The sequence below is a fragment of the Myotis nattereri genome (genome assembly GCF_964212035.1).
Source record: "Myotis nattereri genome assembly, chromosome: 11".
Taxonomy (NCBI): domain Eukaryota; kingdom Metazoa; phylum Chordata; class Mammalia; order Chiroptera; family Vespertilionidae; genus Myotis; species Myotis nattereri.
In genome coordinates this window covers 45,469,227-45,486,336 of record NC_138086.1, presented here as the reverse complement: position 1 = coordinate 45,486,336, position 17,110 = coordinate 45,469,227, and the positions used below count along the sequence as shown (strand labels likewise).

The following is a 17,110-nucleotide window of genomic DNA, read 5'->3' as shown; positions in this document are numbered from 1 at the left end:
ACTTCAGGGGTGAGGGAAACTAGGGATCTAAAAGTTTAACAACCTAGTTCAAGGTCGCATGGTAGGTTTAGCCAAGTTTACCATCCAGGACTACCTGGTTCCAACTGCCTAAATGACCTTTACACATCTAGAAAGGACCTTAAAATCATGCATTTGGACCAATATGGTGAATAGGAATAGGAAAATAGGAATACAGAGGCAACAATCTATTCCTCCACATACATTTTAATAATGGCTTTGGCTCAGCAGCTCTCATGGGTTCAAATATTGCTGGAGTCCCTCAGATTCACAGCCTATTGCCTTTGACCCTCCATTTCTCCCTGACTCGTGGAAGACTGGCTGCCACTGATGTTTTCAATGGCTTCGAGTCCTGTCACATCTCCCAAAGTTTCTGTGATCACCCAAAGTTTCTAATCTCGAGTATCCTAGTTCTATGCATACTATTGTAATTTACTTATCACGTTTTATTAATGAGGGTTGATTAACTTAATTCATCATAGTTTCAGCCAAAAAATTAAAATCTGGCTCCTCTCTCCCTATTTCTAATAAAAGCACTGGTGACTTTCCCCAGTATTTTCCTAGAACTCCTCATTTATGTTCAGTCTTGAAAACCCAGAGGGGTTAAGTTAAAGAGACCCCAATAGCAATTACACTTGAAATCCAGACCCCTGTCTGGGTTGCTGACATCAGAGTCGCATCCTCTAGCACTACTCTCATTCAGGGTATTTATAACAACAGCTGTCTAATGACGGCGCCAGGCAGAGAATTCTGGATTGGATAGTAGTATTTTTAAGCTGCAGCAGTTATACAAATCATCCAGGTGAATCATCTCTTTTACTGACAAGGACTGTAAGGCCCAGGGGCTTAGGTGTGTTGCCCCAGGTCACACAGGTGGTTTGTGGCCAAATTCAGGGTTAAATTTCAGGTCCTCTGACCAGCAGCTTTCATTATACCTGCCAATCTTGCGAAAGTAAAACTCTTATTGCCTCTCCCTACGCTATTTTCATAACATCTTTCTGAATGATTAGCAAACCCATTTAAGAGACATAGACACTAAAGGTCAGAACGGTTAAATGACTAGTCCCCGAGTGTACCATGAGCATCACTGAGAGAGGAAGAACTGGGAACAAAACAGCTCCAGACTTAGAAATCAAGGATTCGGTCCTTTAGGATATATTCACATAGTTATTGAGGATATTGACAGATGAAAGTATCAGTCTTTCCAGGGTCTCGTCTATATAGTATCTAATTTACTTCAGAGTTTAGTATTTGCTCTTTTTAAAGAAAAATCGTTTAATTGACGTTTTCAGTGATAGGGAATGGAGAAAATTATCTACACACATTTTCTTTCAGATAAGATTTGAGAATACGTCTTTCCAACAAATTCGGAAATTCATCTAAACACATTTTCTTTTAGACAAAAATGTTTTAAATAGCTAATATATGAAACACAAGAGAAAACATAAATCCACACAAATAGCAGGTGATCTGTTTAAGCAAAGTGGAACATCATCCTCAGCTTTTTAAATGTTATTCTAGTTATGTCACACTATTCTGGTCTGTTCTGTGCCTGCTTGACTCAGTCACACTCATGGAGAGAGACAAGAACCACTGCTGCGTTGGTTTACCACCTACTATAACCAGAGGGCACAGCCTGGTGGGGTGGGGGTGGGGGGGACTGGAGCATTGCCCCAGGGAGCAAGGCATGGTAGATAACTCTTGGGGAGTTCACGGTAGTACATAGCAGAGCATCAAGCTTTTAGGAAGGTAGAAAGCAGATATCCTCAGGAGTTAGAGCGAAGAGGGATGCTGTGCAGCTGAGGGAATCTTCTAGGTTTTAGGAAGGAACAGGGCCTTGGAGGGATGATAGAATTTAGAGAAGAGGGCTGAAAGAAAAGGAACTGCAGGAAGAGATGAAACATTTCCGAGGTCCTGAAATCAGCACACTGATCCATAACACTTTGCTGGGATTACATTTAAAAAATTATTCTAACATATCTTCCTTAAGGAAATTGAAAGAAATAGCCCCAAAGAAGACAGACTAAAAGACATAAAACCAATTTTCCCATTGACAAACATTTATTGGACATAAAATACTTGCCAGTTACTGTGCTAGATACTGGGTATAAGAAGCTATGGGTAACTTTGAACAAACTTATAGTACAGTTTTAAAAATGGATCCTCTCTTCAACTTATGGTAAAATGTTTGATCCACAGAGCTGTATTGTATACTTTGTTCTAGGCATTCAAAGAATTCTGTGAAGAATTCCATTTATATTATTTTCAGGAAAAATCCATAATGATACATAAAATAGTTACATGTATATGGACACATACATTATACTATCTCATTCAGTAAGACAGGTTATTATTGCACAATAGCATAGACACAGAATGCTATTCGTTCTGGAAGAATCAGGTTGTCTGGATATGCCATACCTAGATTACTGAGGAACTCTCTTGGCCCCAGGACTCAACATGTGCTTTCTTCACCTGTAACTGCTGCCAGGCCATTCATAGAAGTCTTTCCCACCAGCTAGTGGGGCTCAGTGGTTGAGCATCGACCCAGGAACCAAGAGGTCATGGTTTGATTCCCCAGTCAGGGCACATGCTGGGGTTTGGGGCTCTAGCCCTAGAGGGGGGCATGCAGAAGGTGGCCCCTCTCATCAATGTTTCTATATCTCTATCCCTCTCCCTTCCTCTCTCTCTAAAAATTAATAAAAACTTATGTAAGAAAAAATAAGTTTTTCCCAGGTGCCTTTCTTTGACCTTCCTTCTACCTCCCAGATCCCACTTTATCATCATTCACCCCAGTGTTGTACTTTTACTGCTTCATCTGCAAGGTCTACCTAAAGTGTGTACACACCTTTTAGCTCAACCAAAGGCAGCTATAGCAACATTGTTAGGCCATCTGTGTAGTTGAAATGCACAAGTATTTATTCTTTAAAAAAGAAATGTTAGAAGGCAGTGAAAATTACAGGATACTATAAATGGAGAAGAAATGTAGGTATTTCCATGTAATTAGCACCAACTTTTATAAGTGCATTTCCAGTTGTTTTTCTGATTACTCAGAATTCTAATATAGTTGGTGAAAGGATATTTAGAACATGTTTCGAACATGTCACAATATGCCAAGAACATACAGATACACACACACACACACACACACAGGAAGAAAGAAGATATGAGTGTCTATCAAACGGGGAAAAAATAGGAAAGATGATGACAATTATACAAATATGAACATAGTACTGACATGTTGCCCAGCGATAATTATAGAGCAATAGAATCCATGAAAACGGAATGTTCCAATAGATAATAATGTCTGTTTTTTCTCATTAAATTTATAAGGTGCTGCCCCATATATTTTTTCCTCTCACCTCAAATACCAAAATCTTTTCAAGTTTCACTGCTCAAATGCAATGCACTGTTCACATGCAAAAACAAAAAGAAAAACCTAGGTCATTTCCAAATTGATGGGAAATAATTTATTGAGAAGATGGAACTTTTAAAAAATCATTTAAAGTTCATACTTTTACAACAAAAAATGTTGGTAGTACAAATGAGTTTTCCTAGGATATTTAGAAAATTTTCAATATTATATTTTAAGGGAAGACCCAAGAAAACACCTTGGAGATAGGGGAAGAATGCGTTAAAAGGCACTGAATTTTATTATGCTATTTCTGTTAAGTTTTTCATGGTAATTACTCAACAAAGATAACATTTACATACATATATAAATCCAGTTTAAAATAAGTGTAACTGATTTCACAGTTATCAAGTCAATACAGAAAAAAACGTTTACAGACAAAAAGTATACATTTACAAGGACCTCCAATTAAAATTATTGTGCAAATTATAGCAAAAGCTCATTTCTGAGTTTCTGGAAAATGTATTTTGTAAATTCAAATAGCTAATATAATTCAGAGATCATTTAGAATTAGATATATATTATGTAACTACTAATTTTAAATAAACTATTCATTTTTTTATAACCAAGGTTATAAAATATAGACCAGAATTTAAATTTTTTATTTTGGTGAAAACAAAAATTTACAAATATCTGATATGAAATATTCACAAATGGAATACATCTCTTCTGTGACACTAAGAAAATTTTCAGTGTAAGTTACAACATCATTTTGGAGACAGATTCATGAGTTCTGATTTTTAAAAACTTATAAAATGATGTGTAACTTTACACTAATCTGATATGCAGAGTGAAAATATTGGTGCAAATAATTATTTATTCTTGAGTGGTAATGTTTTCATTCATCGAAGATTCCTAAACAAAAGAGTCGGAATTCGGTTCACAGTTTATAAACTTTGCACAAATTTTGTTATGATAACCTGTTACCCAGAGAGGAAGTTATCCATAAACAAAAACAATCTGGCATTTGCTAATTTTATAAAATCCATTGTAAAACTTCCTGGTCTGAACCTTTAAGCAACCAGATGTTAATGTGAACCATAACCAGGGAAAGTGAACAATGGCAAGCTAACAATATCAGAGAAATCAGGTGACATAAAAAAGAGTTAACACTCAATATTAACATATGTAATTAAATAAAATTTCATTTTTTTACAGTGACCAAGTAATCTAGTAACCTAAATTATGGCATTTCTAATCCACCTAAGGTTGTTGTCAAATTCAGTAATTAAAAATGCAATGCACTGTAGAAAACACATTTTTCTGTTATTTTTAAAGATATTTACACCTTAATATTTTTAAAACAAATTATTTACTCAAATAAATTCTTACAATTACTTGTTGGTTCCTATGACTAACTATTAACAGTTATTTCTGAATTACATAAATGTGTTGATTACTAGGCAAGTAAATCTTGTTTTTAAAAACATTGATAAGTTGGAACAATGATCAAAAGGAGGATTCACATTCATGTCTCTGGTTTAAAGTCTAGTGATTTGTAATGATCCAATATTTTATATAAATACAAAATTCAGTAATTTGTTTTCTTAAGTCTAAAAGTTATATGAGATTATAAATATCTTTACAAATATATGTTTTGTTCAGAAATTGTATTTTATTTTAGGAGAAATATTCCTAAACACAAAATGTATTTTATGAATTATCTTAAGCATAAAGAAACAATTACTCACTTTTATTTTTAAGAAAAAAATATTATAATGCATTGAGAAATATTTGCTAGTGGAAATGCAACAATTTTTATTTACCTAACCTGTTACTTCACACTGTTGTTAGAATCAATTTTATAAAGGTAAAATTTTAATCTAACAATATGGTTTAATTCAAAAAAATCAGAAGGCTTATAGAGGTAATATTCCTAATTCAAACAGAATTTTGCTAGGTTTTAATTTTCCACAGAGCACTGAAATAAATAAATTTTTAAGCTTTGTTTTAAAGGTTTCAAGTATTTTACAGATAAAAATTTTGGACAACACTGAATTCTTTAAAAAAAAACAAACAGTTATTTTAAGTTTTGTTTTACTCCATGGTAGAAAGTATTGAAAACTCCTTTTTTCTGCCAAAATCGCATTTTCACCTGAAATAATTGTATTCAGGTTTTCTCAGCAGGTAAAGATACATGCTTACAAGGTTTCAAATTTCAGAATTCCAACAATGCATTCAAACTGAGCACCTACCGAATCACGTTCTCGTGTGTGTGTGTGTGTGTGTGTGTGTGTGTGTGTGTGTGTTATCTTGAGGTTTTATTATTTACACTGAATTTTAGTGTTGTTGTTGTTGTTTTTTTATCTCCTCAGAAATACCTTAGTGAACCCTCAGCATTTGCTAACCACTTAATAATTGTGAACCGGCCAGTCCCTTCAAGTGATCGTTAACCACAAGAGTGCCTGACAATTTCCAAATCATACCCTCTGTCCAAAAGGAAAAGATAGGGCTTTGTGAGGCCGAAAGGAAGCGAAGGAAAACAAAACCAATGTAGCTCATGCTGAAAGTGAAAAGTGCTTGGACAGATTAGTATTTTCTTTTCTGCAAGGCGTCCTGCCAAACTTTTTTTTTTTTTAATAGAGAAGAATTATTTTTCGGTCTGATTTTTTAGTTTCTTGGAAAGTGTGGGTATTTACCATCCCCATGGGCCCCTCATAATTATTGTCGATCGTTTTGTGTTTTTCCCATCCGTCTACACCTCAAACTGCTGATACCCCCTCCTCACTCTGTCAAAACCCCAACTCCGGGCGACCCTGGGTGTGGAAACTCCGCCGACTCCCGGCGACACATCCCCCTCACGCTTCTGATTTTAGTCGCAAGCTTCTCCCACTCCAGTTGCAGGGAAAGCCGGAAATTTTCATTTAAGCCCCCCCCTCCTCCCGCCTCGCCCCCGACTAGGAGCCGAGAGCTGGGGAGCTGGGAGGCTCCGAGCACCGCCGCTCCGGCCGCCTCCGCTCTCTCCGGAAGGCTTTAATTTGCACACTTGCTCGCCCCTGCGCCGCGAGCCCCCCACCCTGCCGCCCGGTGGGTCTCGGGCAGAGTCGGCCTCCCGGGCCCCCGCCCCCGCCCCCGCCCCCGCTACCTCCCCAGCTCGGGCCCCGAGCTCCGGCCGGAGCCCCACGGCTCCCGTCCACCCCCTGCGAGCCGCGCGGGCGGCGCCCTCCGCCGTCCCTCCGCCCTCCGCCGCTGTGCCCACCCCCTCGCCGAGAGCGAGCTGGTGACTCCTTCCTCCGAGCCGGGTTACCTGCTCCCCGCCGCCGCGGACACGTGCGGAGGTCGGACTGACACTCGCAGCCCCCTCGCGAGGCCGGATGTGGCCCGGTCGCTCAGGTGAGGATCTGGGCGCTCGGGTGGGTGGGCTGCGTGGTGGGGGGAGGGGGTCCCCGGGGGAGAGTGGGGCCCTCGGCTGGGGTCGGAAGCGAGAGTGTGGGTAGGGGTGACTGATGGGGTGGAGGGTATGTCCTCGGAATCCACTTTGATTAACCCTTTGCGAACCAAGGCGGGCTAGTTACGGGGTCCAGTTTGGGGGCGCTCAAGGCGTCTCTCCTAATCTGACTAGAGACGGAGGACATCACACACTAGGGACGCCCAACACAGGTCCTGTGCCCGCTCCCACATAGCCGTGCGCAAAAGCACAATCACTCCTTATGCAGATTTTGAAACGGAATTTAAACTCCACTCGGACGGTCGTACAATAATCCACATTTAGGGGTGAAAATGCACTGCCCCTGGGGACTCTGTGCGGGAGAATGTGTTCCCGTGCCCCAAGTTGATTTCCCACGAAAGCTCCCGCTCCCGCTCGCCGAGGTGTGGGTGTGGGCTCCACCTTCCCACCACGAGGTGAACGTGAACGCAGGCTTCTCGCTGGCAACCCCCGCGGCGGAGTTTTGCACACTTGGAGGAGTGCACGCAGGCTGCCCAGTGCCCAGGCTTGGAGCCCCGCATGGACTCAAGGCAGGTTCGCCTTAGCTTCGCAGTTTACTTTTCGAATTTCCAATATCGGAGTTGTAACGCACACCCCGCAGGGAGCAGCTTCGGCCCCGCAGCCCGCCGGTCGGTGTGCACGTGGGCGCATCCGTGTGTGCGCGCACGCGGGAGCCGTGGTCCCCGGTGCGGCCTCTGGTCGCGGCGCTGGTGGCGACCCTTGCGGTGCTTGGCAGGCTTCGAGAGAGGCACATGAAGGATTTCATTGAGTGTGAAGACAGAGAGCAGAGACAGAAAGCAGAAGGAGGCGGCTGCAGCCTTTGTAGTCGCGGAGGAATGCGGAAATGTTGAAGCACTATGTCAAACTTTTTGAAATGGGGTCAAGTCACATTCAGCCAGCGTGGGAAAGCAACAACAACAACAAAAAAAAAGTGGAGGGGGGGTGGGGGGGTAAAGGCACTGTCGCTCCCGTTTCTCTCCGCCGGAGCCCGTGGTCTGGGGAGCGAGGAGGGGCCGCTAGGGCGGGTGGTGCGGGGCCGGGCGGGGGCAGCAGGCGCAGTGGGCGCAGTTCCCTGCGGGGGTGGGACGTCCGCGACGCTTCCTTCGCTGCAAAGCCTGGGGCTGGAGGGGCGGGGATGGAATGGGGGGGTGGGGACACGGGAGGGCGGGCGGCGCAGCCGGCGGCGGCTCCTCCGCTACCTGTGTGGCCCTCGGCCTGGCTCAGGTCCTCGGGCAGACGGCGGGGGCTCGTTCCTCGGCTCCCCCAGGACTCGCCTACCCGCTTTAAGAAGAGTTTGAGTGGAGTCCGTGTGAGAGGCTCCATCCTCGCTGAGGTCTCCTCTGCCCGAACGCAGTGGGGGTCGCGCCATTTGTTTCTTTAATTCCTGGAAGAAGGCGAGCTGGCCAGCTGTGCGGGGCAGGTAATTCCTAGGTGGCCCGGGAATTCCGGACACGCGGCCGGCGTAGCGAACATCCTGCCGGGGCTGCGGTAGCCGCGGGTTGGAGGTTTCCTGGGAACTGGATTGCAAAATGAATGGGGAGGGGAGGTGATCTTCCCCCCCCCCCCACGCCAACACACACAACACCCTACACTTTGTTGCGGAGGGCTGGGGGAGGGGGGGCGACTGGCTGCCGAAGGCATCAGGCCTGAAGCCGAAAGGGGAATGGAAACCTCTGTCTGCTACGTACATCGGAGATGATCCTGGGAGTCGGGGAAGAGCCCCCGCCGCGGGAGTGGAGCCTCTTCTCTCACCCCCGGAGGCTTAGCATTTTCTCCCCTCACCCCACCCCACGTCACCGCCACCCTTTTTCCTGGGGAAATTGAGTTTTACTTGGGTTGGAATCGGTTAGAAATTTCAGGGCGGGTTACAGTGGTTACCTTTCTCCTTAAGTTATTCTTTAAAGAGACGAGCTAAAATGTGGCGAGCACCCTTTCTCCCACATTTGGAGTCCCGTGGGCGACTCCCTCAATCCAGGACTCCACCGCCCACCCACCCACCCCCCGAATAGCGGGAACCCCACCTCTCCCGGCCTGATGGGTTTCCACCAGGGAGGTCCTACGCGTTGGCGAAGGAAGAGTGCCATTTCCAACCCAGACTCCTTTACCCCCCAAAAGACCATTTGTGATGCAAGTCGTTTTTAAATGTTTCCTGGTAGAAAAACTGAAAGTAGAAAGAAAGGAAGCAATTTTCGAGCAGATGTCTGACCACCCCTTCTCGCACACTCCCAAGCATCGAGTTACAGGGTCCTGGGGGCCCCCACCCACACTCTACGGCCCCACACGGGTGGACTCAGTCCCTCCACAGCAGCTTGCGCGCGACCCCTGACCGTCCCACGGCACCCCGGAGCCCCTCTCCCTGCGCGTCCAGGCCGGGGAAGGGAGGGAGGGAGGGGAGCAACACAACACAATGATAGAGGAATAAATATTAAGCCGTGACATTGACGTGCCCGGCGCCTCCCCTCCCCCGCGCTCCCGGCACACTCTGGGCTGCTCGGCACGCCCCCTCCCGTTCCACTGCGTCCCGCGCGGCACTGCGCCGCGCGCTCATCCCCGAGGGGCCCCTGCAACCTCTCCGCGCGAAGACGGTTCCAGCCCTACGGGGACGGAAAAGTAACTTCGCTTTTCTCGGAAGAACCAGGAAGATTAATCGGCCAGGGAGAAGGCAGGAGCGCGCGGAGGGTAGCGACGGGGGCTTCGTGAAGGAGGAGGAGGGGAGTCTGCAGGAACCCGGAGGAAGGCGCTTGGGATGTCTGATTGCACTTTCTTCTTGTCCTTCCATCTCTCCTTTTAGGTGGAATAATTGTGGGCTGAGACGCGCTCCGGCAGAGACTATGTAATCGGCTCGGTGACTGTACAGCGGACTGCGCTTCGGGGAGGGAAGAGGAGGGATCGGTTCGCTTCTTTGCGACTCGGCAGGCGGAGTTTCGCAGCGGCACCAGTGTCGCGCCCGCCCGCCCGCGGGGAGGTCGCTCCATCCAGCCCCGCCGGCCGCGAGAGCCCGAGCGCCGGAGCGCGGTAGTCGGCTGGGGTGAGGGAGAGCCAGACCCAGCTCCGGGGCGCCAGGGAGCGGGCCGGGAGTCCCGAGGAAGGCGAGCGGCGGTCGCAAACCAGCGGAGCGCGCCCCCAGCTCGCTCCAGCGGTGCGGCGTCCAGGAGGCATGGAGAAGGACGGGCTGAGCCGCGCGGACCAGCAGTACGAGTGCGTGGCGGAGATCGGGGAGGGCGCCTATGGGAAGGTGTTCAAGGCCCGGGACCTGAAGAACGGAGGCCGTTTCGTGGCGCTGAAGCGCGTGCGGGTGCAGACCGGCGAAGAGGGCATGCCGCTCTCCACCATCCGCGAGGTGGCGGTGCTGAGGCACCTGGAGACCTTCGAGCACCCCAACGTGGTCAGGTGAGCCGGGGAACGGTGCCCGCGCCGTCGGGGGCCGAGCGCCCGGAAAGTGCTGGGCCAGGAGGATCCAAAAGTGCCAGGGAGGAGGGGGCTGGGGCACGGTGCGACCCGTTGACCTTACGGAGAGAATAAGTTTTGTTGACAGAGCCACGAGCCAGAGCCGGTGACCTTGCCAGACAGCGAGCAGAAAGACAAATCAGAAAATGTGACCTACGCAGACTTCCCTCCCTGCCGGCCCTGAAAGGGGTCTGGGAAGTTGGGTGCCCTTTAGGCACAGAACAAGCCGACCTGAGACACGCCCTGCTAGCCCTCCCCCCTACACCCCCCCCCCCCCCCCCCCCCGCCTCCCATAGTTCCCTGGCCATTGGGGAATTTTTGAGAGACTGAGTATAAGTGAGAGGCAGCAGGACGCAGTGATAATTTGAAGGAAGAGAACTTTACTGGTATAAGTAAGGTTAAAAAATGCAGAACAATGTTTTTGCCAATCACACCCAGGGTTTCTCTTTATTAAAGAGATAATGATAAATAGTAGTCTTGATGGTCTAAGGACTAAAGTGCTGATGCCCATTTTCCAACAGTGTTCTTTTAAATATTCTAAAAATATTGCCTGTCTATTATTTTATGTCTCTGGGCCAACATAGTCTTTGGACTACTTCTCCAACAGGGTAGATATGAGTCCAAGATACGGAACCTTAGATTCTAAATTCTAAATTCTGCCTTTGCCTTTTCTGGAGGGTTATGCAGTGGGTGGGGAGACAAAAGTTCTTGAAGTCTCCTGTGTGGAAACCAGTAGTAAAGTGTGTGTGTGTGCCTTAGGATAATGGTGTTTTCTTGGTGATCCTGGAATTTCCCCATTGTGTGGTTGACACTGTGTGGTGTGTTCTCTCTTTATTTTCTAAACAGATGAATAGTTTCAAGTCAGAAAGGAATGCACAGAAACATCTACAAATTAGGGTGTGCTTTTACCTTTCTTCAACTCTCCAGAGATAATGTGTTGGAAAAGGGCCTTGGGTTGTTCTTCCTGACTTCTTATCCATCTAGGGATCCTGTTCAACAAATATGTGCCTACTGTGTGCACTGTGGATGAAAATATGTAAATAAGGACAGCTAAATATTTTTGTAACAAGTCAAACAATTTAACATTAGTCATCAAAGTGGAGAGACCCAAGACTGACCTTTGAAATACCAAGCTCTTTACAGACTCAGGGAGTCCAAGTGTCTACAGAATCATCCTGGGAGGTTTTAACTTGTCTCCTCTTATTCCAGGCTGGTGATTTGTGTGGCACTTTGTTCCTGACACAGGGAGACTCAGGCTAGAAGGCAGCAAAGAATCATAAATACATAAATAAGGCAATAAATGGCTATAAAGATAAGGACCCCATTATACTTCCACTTAACCAGTAAAGCCCGAGAGGGACAGAAGATAATGAGATTGGGAGAATTGTGTTTTAGGAAGATGGGATCACATATAAAAGCAATACGTTAACCTTTTGTGTGTGTGTTTTCTTCCTTGAAAAACTACAAAAACGCTTTTGGGGAGTCTTTGCGATAATGAAGGGAAAAACGAGGGTACATTTTGTCCCATGTAACTTAGTTATCTTCCTAGAAGAATCACCTAGGTGTTTCCCAAAGGATGAATTCCACCACTAGAATTTTAGGACTAAAATCTGTGTTTTATTTTGTTTGTTACCTCTGGAGAGTGTCCAATCAAGGATGATCTTCATGTGTGTAAACAAGATGCTGTCCTGACGTAGAGGTGTTATGGAGGCACCCCTGTGCAACACTGCATTTTACAAAGCACAGGCTATTCTTGAAAGCTATACTTATGAATTGAAGACAAGGGGTCGTTTTCTAAAATTATCTTTATATGTTAAGTTTCTTCGTACAAGTCATAAGGAGAAACTGAGATAGTGTCTGTGAGAGCACTTTGTCCATTTAAAAGTGTTTCAGATGTCCAAGTATTATTTGTGTTCAGGCAGATTCGTGGGCCCCTTGCCTCAGAGCCAGTTCCCAGTAAGGAAGGCATCAGTTCGCCTGACTTGTATGATAGGACAAATCATACTTAAGCCCAGACATTATCAGCTCTGAAACCAAGAAGCTACTTGAATATAATGAGCCTGTAGTTTGTCAGAAACGCCCATCAGTCATATGCCATGAGGGTCAGTGACACTTGAGGAAATTATTGATGATGTCATCCTCACAAGCTGCAAATCTCCATTTCAGTTCTTCTCTTCCGCCTCTGCCTTGGGGCAATCATTGGCCCCCATGACTTGTGTGGCTAGACTAGGATTCTGGACTTCAGAGGTTGCTGATATTTGCAGGGTCAGGAAATCGAGGACAGGACAATAATTCTTTTCCTTCCCAGGTAGAGTTGTCAAAGTTGAGCTCCCAAACCAGTGATTTATTGTTGCCCCACAGGATTGTTGCTGGTTCTTTAAAGGTTTCTTAAAAGGGCAGATGCCTTTATAAGTTGCCTTCCAGTCATAAGTAATTTACCATAATTATAGGCCCTTCCCACAGATAGTTAAGCCTCTAAGCTTGAAGGAGCATAATAAACATATTAGCTTTTTTTCCAAAAGTTTAAGGTTTAATTTTGATGGATTTGCCAGAAAAGCTGACTTGTTGTTGGCACTGGCACTGTCTAGATGTGTGGGGATAATGACTTGAAATTCTTGCTTACCTGCATGTGATGTAGCCAAGGCTTGATCAATCTGGGATGTAAAGTTACTCTTACTTTACGGTTGGTAATCCCAAATCCCTAGAGCCTTTGCCACAATCAGACTTCAGTATAAACCTATATTGGAGCGTTGCACTCTACAAATGAATTCTGTTGACATTCTGAACTAAATATATACAAGCAGGTAGGATAATATGGTTTATCAGCAGTCTATTCATTCACCAAATATTTATTGAGGGCCTACTATGCGCCAGACACTGCTAGAAGCTGGGGATACAGCAGCAAACAAGTCAGGCCAAGTCTACACTTCTAGAACTTACCTTGTAATGGGATGAGAAGTTCTTTTTCTTTTTAAAAATCCACTTATCTTTATTTCCATTGGCTTGCTTTACTATATTTATCCTAACCAATTTTATAGAGCAACTAATTTTTTTGTGATAATTTGGTTACCAGGAGTTTGCTGATTGAATAGGTAAGATAACCAAAACACTAATCAGAATCAAATGCTTTTTGAAAATTAAATTTCATCTTAGAGACATACAAATAGATCTATATAAGAAGACAATGACATATAAACAATATATATAATGAACATTTGAGCTCTATTTATTCAATGAGGATTTAGGAAGAACCTACTGTTTAAACACCATGGGCTCAGTGCTGGGAAATATACTTGAGTAAGTCACAGCTGCTCCTCTCCTCCAGTAATTCCCCATGGTTGAAGGAATAAGATGATCACCATAACCCTGATACATGATAGTATTGTGTCAGTACAGAGACCGGTAAGTGCTACCAGTGTTGTCCTTAGGGATCAAAGTTGTTAGTATAGCAGTGAAAGTAATTCAAATTGAAGTACTGGTTCCAGAAACTAAAACTCATGGCATTTCAGTGAATAAACTTGTGGCATCTAAATATGTTCAATTATTTTTGTCAGCATATTTAATCAGTGCTTAAATAAAAAGCCAACAGAGGAACTTCTCTTGCATGTGGGTCTCTGACTCTCTCATGTATCTGGTGTTCCCATACATTATGTATGTATTAAATTTGATCATTTTCTCTTGTTAAAAAAAAATAAATAAGTAATAAAGCCAACAGAAAAATCCATGCAGCTCAGTAATTATTATTCAAGAAGAGTTTTCTAACTTTTTTTTTAATTCTTTATTGTTTGAAGTATTACATGAGTCTCCTTTTCCCCCCCATTGACCTCTCTCCTGACACCCACTCCCTCAAGCACAAGCCCTCATCCCTCCTACTGTCTGTGTCCATTGGTTATGCTCATATGCATGCATACAAGTCCTTTGGTTGATCTCTTACCCCCTCCCCCCACCTTCCCTCAAAGGTTGTACAGTCTGTTCTATGTTTCTATGTCTCTGGTTCTATTTTTGTTCATCAGTTTATGTTGTTCATTATATTCCACAAATGAGTGAGATCATGTGATATTTATCTTTCTCTAACTGGCTTATTTCGCTTAGCATAATGCTCTCTAGTCTCATCCATGCTGTTGCAAATGGTAAGAATTCCTTCCTTTTTTTACAGCAGTTCATACTTTCTCTTTTTAAAGATCTCAATAATATATATCATAAAAAAAAGAATCAAAAATGTGATATTCTCAAGGAAAACCTAATCATTAACAGGGTCGAAGAAATATTATTTGATGCAGCATAAAGCTAAGTCATCTGGGAATTCCAAATAAAAGTGTTATTTTGTGGGTGAATAGTACATTTATTAGAACTTGTTTCAGTGAAAGGAAAAGCAGGCGTTTGTCTCTTTTTAAGTTTCAGCATGTTAAAAGTATGTTTGGTCTCTCATTCTCTAGGAGTTCCTTGAAAAGTAACCAATTTATCAAGGTTATTTAGTAAATAAACATTTTCACAATGATATTCTGCCCATTCCTTGTTCCTGCAGAAAAACTTGGTAATGCTGAATTGTTGACATTGCACTTGTATTATTTTACGTAACTATTATCACCATGGCATTATTAGAATTTTTCTGTCAAGAAGAAAATGGTATACAAGATGGAAACTTGTATAAACTTGAATGTCTAGCGGTGTATTTTCCTATTTTTAAGACATGGTAAGTGAATATCTATTGAAAACAGACTCCTTGTTAAAAGTAAGTTATCTTTAAAAAACAATATGCCTCGTCCAGGTGACCTGGAAGTTATACTTGCAAACCTACCTTCCCTCTCCCACAATACCTCGCGCTCTTTTTTTCCCAACTTGGGCCAGGCATAATGGCTCCTGCAAAGAAGGGTGGTGAGAAGAAGGAGGACCATTCTGCCATCAATGAGGTAGTGACCAGAGAATACACAATCAACATTCACAAACGCATCCATGGAGTGGGTTTCAAGAAGCGTGCCCCTCAGGCACTCAAGGAGATCCAGAAATTTGCCCTGAAGGAGATGGGAACTCCAGATGTAGGCATTGACACCAGGCTGAACAAAGCTGTCTGGGCCAAAGGAATAAGGAATGTCCGATACCATATCTGCGTATGGTTGTCCAGAAAACATCATGAGGATGAAGAGTCGCCAACCAAGCTCTATAGGTTGGTCACCTTTGTACCTGTCCCCACTTTCAAAAATCTACAAACAGTTAATGTGCATCAGAACTAATCACTGATTGCCAAATAAAGTTATAAAACTGCAAAAACAAAACGAAAAAACAATATGCCCCGCTGTTAATGATTCCCTAGGAATGTTTTCTTAAGAATGAGACATTCAGTACTTGTACTGTGTCATTGTAAACGCAAGGATATTAAGGTTGGAAGACATTCTGGAAGTCTTTCAGCCCTTTTCTGTCATGAAGAAACTAAAGCCCAGAGGTCAAGCAACTTATCTATCATGCCATGATGAAGTAGTTGACTCGTATTAAAAGCTGAATAGCACTTAAAAAAAATTCTTTTTAATTGTGTGTGATGGACGAAGTTAAATGAGTACATTTCTAGTTTGGAAAAAATGAACTGTATAAAGACAAAGGTGATGGTTTGCCAGGAATAAATGACATACCAATTCAGGAAATTCCTGAATTCTGCAGTATGCCCTATTGAAGTAGATCTGGAAAAAGTATGATGATTATCCATTATATTCTGCTTTTAAAGAAGTTGGGTAAGCCCTGGCCAGGTAACTCATTGGTTAGAGTGTCATCCCAATATGCCAAGGTTGCAGGTTTGATACCTGGTCTAAGCACAGAGGAGAATCAATCAATGAATGCATAAATAAGTGGAACAACAAATCAATGTTTCTCTCAAATCAATAAATATTTTTTTAAAAGAATTTGGTAATAACTGATACTTTAAATAGCTATAGTTAAATATTAATATAAGTAAATAATGTAGTTAAATAATTAAGTAATAATATTGAGTTCATTTTAGACAAAGAACAATAGGAAGAATCTAAGTGCTTGGTATTTGTCTGACGAGTGAACTAAGATGCCATAATGTCACTCTGGCATCTACTAGTCATTTAATGAAATAAACACCATAATACTTAAAAATTAAGAAGCAAAGCAACCTCCAGACATGTAAACAAATATGTTACCCATGCGTCTGGAAGTAATTGCACCATTATTGCTGTTCTCATGACATTCAGATTAGCGTTTCTGTCGTTTTAGGAAGGAAGCTAAGAGCTTTCTGGAGTGATCAATCATAGCGGAGATGAAATCTGGGTGCAGGAGGCTTGGTGATAGGAGCAGGTAGTGTGTGTAGTGTTGGGCTTTGTTGAAGGGCCAGGAGGCAGCACTGAACATGGGCACTGGTGGTTGGTAAGAGGCATGCCTATATAAAGGTCACCATTTGAGTAATGATCTATAGATGGTAAGTCTGCTGGGGCAGGCAGGTCAGCAGTCAGAGGGAGGTGTTTTATAAGACTCCCCGGGCAGTTGTTTTGAATATCACCAGTTGCTGTCATAGTTGATTTTGTTTTACCAGCTGCGCACATAGCTGCTCTCCACTGAGAGGTGAAGTAAAGTCACCTTAAGGCAAGTGACAGGAATCTGTGTGAGTGTACAGGAGTAACTGGAAGTCCATTTGGGATAGGATAATTACTAAACATTTAGAAGTTTACCTAAATTTGGGCAACTGCTGGCTTTGTCATTTATGTAGCCATTTTAATTATTGATTCTTATTACCTGGCCTTCCTAAAGGATTTTAGTTCAATAGAATTAGAATCAAAGTATAAGAATTTTGGAAT

At 43.6% G+C, this 17,110-nt stretch overlaps 2 protein-coding genes across 2 annotated transcripts in view; both read left to right on the top strand.

Annotated features, from left to right (window-relative positions):
• The first annotated feature begins 9,941 nt into the window (after positions 1-9,941).
• Positions 9,942-17,110, top strand: part of CDK6 (cyclin dependent kinase 6) — a 202,566-nt gene continuing 195,397 nt past the window's right edge. Inside the window, exon 1 of the mRNA XM_081102351.1 lies at positions 9,942-10,247. Within this exon, the coding sequence (XP_080958477.1) occupies positions 10,015-10,247 (233 nt within the window). The 5' untranslated portion in view covers positions 9,942-10,014. The remainder of the gene's footprint in view (positions 10,248-17,110) is intronic.
• Positions 13,258-15,734, top strand: LOC308527502 (large ribosomal subunit protein eL31-like). Its single transcript, XM_081102833.1, has one exon. The coding sequence runs from the start codon at positions 15,158-15,160 to the stop codon at positions 15,533-15,535; it is 378 nt and encodes a 125-aa protein (XP_080958959.1). The 5' UTR covers positions 13,258-15,157; the 3' UTR covers positions 15,536-15,734.

Bases quoted from the DNA above. Each gene is read 5' to 3' on its own strand.
- LOC308527502 (XM_081102833.1), top strand. From the start codon at position 15,158: ATGGCTCCTGCAAAGAAGGGTGGTGAGAAGAAGGAGGACCATTCTGCC.